This window comes from Lampetra fluviatilis, unplaced genomic scaffold, assembly GCF_964198595.1.
Source record: "Lampetra fluviatilis unplaced genomic scaffold, kcLamFluv1.1 SCAFFOLD_530, whole genome shotgun sequence".
NCBI classification, from domain to species: Eukaryota; Metazoa; Chordata; class Hyperoartia; order Petromyzontiformes; family Petromyzontidae; genus Lampetra; species Lampetra fluviatilis.
Genome location: NW_027621162.1, coordinates 1 through 5,000, shown reverse-complemented (window position 1 = coordinate 5,000; position 5,000 = coordinate 1). Strand labels below are relative to the sequence as shown.

At 58.4% G+C, this 5,000-nt stretch overlaps 1 protein-coding gene across 1 annotated transcript in view; it reads left to right on the top strand.

Annotated features, from left to right (window-relative positions):
* The window catches only part of LOC144954872 (septin-11-like), a 20,015-nt gene extending 16,077 nt beyond the window's left edge, over positions 1-3,938 (top strand). The window contains exons 8-10 of the mRNA XM_078885267.1: positions 1-157; positions 1,922-2,054; positions 3,879-3,938. The exon at positions 1-157 is cut by the window's left edge and continues 12 nt beyond it. Coding sequence (XP_078741393.1) covers positions 1-157; positions 1,922-2,054; positions 3,879-3,938 — 350 coding nt within the window. The remainder of the gene's footprint in view (positions 158-1,921; positions 2,055-3,878) is intronic.
* Positions 3,939-5,000: the final 1,062 nt, after the last annotated feature.

Below are 5,000 nucleotides of genomic sequence, written 5' to 3'. Positions count from 1 at the left end.
ACCACTGCGACTTTGTGAAGCTGCGCGAGATGCTGATCCGCGTCAACATGGAGGACTTGCGGGAGCAGACCCACGCCCGCCACTACGAACTCTATCGGCGCTGCAAGCTCGAGGAGATGGGCTTCAAGGACACCGACCCCGACAGCAAACCCTTCAGGTGGGGGGCATTGGGGGGCACGGGGGGCATTGGGGGGGGGGGGGGGGCATGGGAGAGACACCGTGTCTGTGCGTGTGCGAGTCTCCACCGCGTCTCCGTGTCTCCACCGTGTCTGTGTGTCTCCACCGCGTCTCCACCGCGTCTCCGTGTCTCCGCCGCGTCTCCGTGTCTCCACCGTGTCTGTGTGTCTCCACCGTGTCTGTGTCTCCACCGTGTCTGTGTGTCTCCACCGTGTCTGTGTGTCTCCACCGTGTCTGTGTGTCTCCACCGTGTCTGTGTGTCTCCACCGCGTCTCCGCCGCGTCTCCGTGTCTCCACCGTGTCTGTGTGTCTCCACCATGTCTGTGTGTCTCCACCGCGTCTCCACCGCGTCTCCGTGTCTCCACCGTGTCTGTGTGTCTCCACCGTGTCTGTGTGTCTCCACCGCGTCTCCACCGCGTCTCCGTGTCTCCACCGTGTCTGTGTGTCTCCACCGTGTCTGTGTGTCTCCACCGTGTCTGTGTGTCTCCACCGTGTCTGTGTGTCTCCACCGTGTCTGTGTGTCTCCACCGTGTCTGTGTGTCTCCACCGCGTCTCCGTGTCTCCACCGTGTCTGTGTGTCTCCACCATGTCTGTGTGTCTCCACCGCGTCTCCACCGCGTCTCCGTGTCTCCACCGTGTCTGTGTGTCTCCACCGTGTCTGTGTGTCTCCGCCGCGTCTCCGTGTCTCCACCGTGTCTGTGTGTCTCCACCGTGTCTGTGTGTCTCCACCGCGTCTCCGTGTCTCCACCGTGTCTGTGTGTCTCCACCGTGTCTGTGTGTCTCCACCGTGTCTGTGTGTCTCCACCGTGTCTGTGTGTCTCCGCCGCGTCTCCGCCGCGTCTCCGTGTCTCCACCGTGTCTGTGTGTCTCCACCGTGTCTGTGTGTCTCCACCGTGTCTGTGTGTCTCCACCGTGTCTGTGTGTCTCCACCGTGTCTGTGTGTCTCCGCCGCGTCTCCGTGTCTCCACCGTGTCTGTGTGTCTCCACCGTGTCTGTGTGTCTCCACCGCGTCTCCGTGTCTCCACCGTGTCTGTGTGTCTCTACCGTGTCTGTGTGTCTCCACCGTGTCTGTGTGTCTCCACCGTGTCTGTGTGTCTCCGCCGCGTCTCCGCCGCGTCTCCGTGTCTCCACCGTGTCTGTGTGTCTCCACCGTGTCTGTGTGTCTCCACCGTGTCTGTGTGTCTCCACCGTGTCTGTGTGTCTCCACCGTGTCTGTGTGTCTCCGCCGCGTCTCCGTGTCTCCACCGTGTCTGTGTGTCTCCACCGTGTCTGTGTGTCTCCACCGCGTCTCCGTGTCTCCACCGTGTCTGTGTGTCTCCACCGTGTCTGTGTGTCTCCACCGTGTCTGTGTGTCTCCACCGTGTCTGTGTGTCTCCGCCGCGTCTCCGCCGCGTCTCCGTGTCTCCACCGTGTCTGTGTGTCTCCACCGTGTCTGTGTGTCTCCACCGTGTCTGTGTGTCTCCACCGTGTCTGTGTGTCTCCACCGTGTCTGTGTGTCTCCGCCGCGTCTCCGTGTCTCCACCGTGTCTGTGTGTCTCCACCGTGTCTGTGTGTCTCCACCGTGTCTGTGTGTCTCCACCGTGTCTGTGTGTCTCCACCGCGTCTCCGTGTCTCCACCGTGTCTGTGTGTCTCCACCGTGTCTGTGTGTCTCCACCGTGTCTGTGTGTCTCCACCGTGTCTGTGTGTCTCCACCGTGTCTCCGCCGCGTCTCCGCCGCGTCTCCACCGCGTCTCCGTGTCGCAGCCTGCAGGAGACGTACGAGGCAAAGCGCAATGAGCACCTGGTGGAGCTGCAGAGGAAGGAGGACGAGATGCGGCAGATGTTCGTGCAGCGGGTCAAAGAGAAGGAGAGCGAGCTGAAGGAAGCCGAGAAAGACGTGAGTCTCGCACGGAGAGAGACACGCGGAGAGAGAGACACGCGGAGAGAGAGACACGCGGAGAGAGAGAGAGACACGCGGAGAGAGACAGGGAGAGAGAGACGCGGAGAGAGACACGCGGAGAGAGACACGCGGAGAGAGAGACACGCGGAGAGAGACACGCGGAGAGAGAGAGAGACACGCGGAGAGAGACAGGGAGAGAGAGACACGCGGAGAGAGACACGCGGAGAGAGACACGCGGAGAGAGAGAGACACGGAGAGAGACACGCGGAGAGAGAGAGACACGGGGAGAGAGACACGCGGAGAGAGAGACGCGGAGAGAGAGAGACACGCGGAGAGAGAGAGAGACACGCGGAGAGAGACACGCGGGGAGAGAGACACGGGGAGAGAGAGAGACGCGGAGAGAGAGACGGAGAGAGAGAGAGACACGGAGAGAGAGACGGAGAGAGAGACACGCGGAGAGAGAGAGACGCGGGGAGAGAGAGACACGGGGAGAGAGACACGCAGAGAGAGACACGCGGAGAGAGAGACACGCGGAGAGAGAGACACGCGGAGAGAGAGACACGCGGAGAGAGAGACACGCGGAGAGAGAGAGACACAGAGAGAGAGACACGCGGAGAGAGAGACACGCGGAGAGAGACACGCGGAGAGAGAGAGACACACGGAGAGAGAGAGAGACACGGGGAGAGAGAGACGCACGGAGAGATGCACACAGACAACAACAACAACAACCGCCATTCGCCACTAAGTGGCGGTGACGTCAGCACGACGCTTGTGCCAGGCCATGTGCACCTTGAGGCTACCACGTGAAGTGTCGAACGCCCGCTGGCAGGAGGTCACGGGGCAGACCCAGCAGGTGCCACGGGTCGACTGACCGAGATGACCGAGACGACTGGCTGATGCACCACCTGTGCCCCCTACTGTGCCAACTTGCTGTGCTTTAGCCACCCGGCGCTCCGCTCGTTGTTGTGAGTGTCGCTCCTCCGCCCTCCGTTGTTGTTGGAGGGGCGACTGCCTCCAACTGCCCAGTAGCGTCCTTCACGAGCCTCCTCCACAGAGGCCGATCTTGACACCGCTGGTACCAGTCATCGGCAAGTCCACTCACAGAGACACACACAGAGAGTCACTCGTGTGTGTGTCTCTCTATGTGTGTGTGCTACAGCTGCATGAGAAGTTTGAGAAGTTGAAGCGCCAGCACGCGGAGAGAGACACACATAGACACACAGAGACACACACAGAGACACACACAGATACACACACAGAGACACACACAGAGACACACACAGACACTGAGTGTGTGTGTGTCTCTCTCTGTGTGTGTCTCTGTGTGTCTCTCTGTGTGTGTGTCTCTATCTGTGTCTCTGTGTGTGTCTCTCTGTGTGTGTGTCTCTCTCTGTGTCCTACAGCTTCACGAGAAGTTCGAGAAGCTCAAGCGTCAGCACGCGGAGAGAGACACACACAGAGACACTGAGTGTGTGTGTGTGTCTCTGTGTGTGTCTCTCTGTGTCTCTCTCTCTGTCTCTGTGTGTGTGTGTCCTACAGCTTCACGAGAAGTTCGAGAAGCTGAAGCGTCAGCACGCGGAGAGAGACACACACAGAGACACTGAGTGTGTGTCTCTCTGTGTGTGTCTCTCTGTGTCTCTGTCTCTCTGTGTGTCTCTGTGTGTGTGTGTGTGTCCTACAGCTTCACGAGAAGTTCGAGAAGCTGAAGCGCCAGCATGCGGAGAGAGACACACACAGAGACACTGAGTGTGTGTGTGTGTCTCTCTGTGTGTGTGTCTCTGTGTCTCTCTCTCTCTGTCTCTGTGTGTGTGTGTCCTACAGCTTCACGAGAAGTTCGAGAAGCTGAAGCGCCAGCACGCGGAGACACACACAGAGCACTGAGTGTGTGTGTGTCTCTGTGTGTGTGTGTGTCTCTGTGTGTGTCTCTGTGTGTGTGTGTCTCTCTGTCTCTCTGTGTGTCTCTGTGTGTGTCCTACAGCTTCACGAGAAGTTCGAGAAGCTGAAGCGCCAGCACGCGGAGACACACACAGAGACACTGAGTGTGTGTGTGTCTCTGTGTGTGTGTGTGTGTCTCTGTGTGTGTCTCTGTGTGTGTGTGTCTCTGTCTCTCTGTGTGTCTCTGTGTGTGTGTCCTACAGCTTCACGAGAAGTTCGAGAAGCTGAAGCGCCAGCACGCGGAGAGAGACACACACAGAGACACTGAGTGTGTGTCTCTCTGTGTGTGTCTCTCTGTGTCTCTGTCTCTGTGTGTGTGTCCTACAGCTTCACGAGAAGTTCGAGAAGCTGAAGCGCCAGCACGCGGAGAGAGACACACACAGAGACACTGAGTGTGTGTGTGTGTCTCTCTGTGTGTGTCTCTCTGTGTCTCTGTCTCTGTGTGTGTGTCCTACAGCTTCACGAGAAGTTCGAGAAGCTGAAGCGCCAGCACGCGGAGAGAGACACACCACAGAGACACTGAGTGTGTGTGTGTGTCTCTCTGTGGTGTGTCTCTCTGTGTCTCTGTCTCTGTGTGTGTGTCCTACAGCTTCACGAGAAGTTCGAGAAGCTGAAGCGCCAGCACGCGGAGAGAGACACACACAGAGACACTGAGTGTGTGTGTGTGTCTCTCTGGGTGTGTCTCTCTGTGTCTCTCTCTCTGTCTCTGTGTGTGTGTCCTACAGCTTCACGAGAAGTTCGAGAAGCTGAAGCGCCAGCACGCGGAGAGAGACACACACAGAGACACTGAGTGTGTGTGTGTGTCTCTCTGGGTGTGTCTCTCTGTGTCTCTCTCTCTGTCTCTGTGTGTGTGTCCTACAGCTTCACGAGAAGTTCGAGAAGCTGAAGCGCCAGCACGCGGAGAGAGACACACACAGAGACACTGAGTGTGTGTGTGTCTCTGGTGTGTGTGTGTCTCTCTGTGTGTGTGTGTCTCTCTCTGTGTCTGTGTGTGTGTCCTACAGCTTC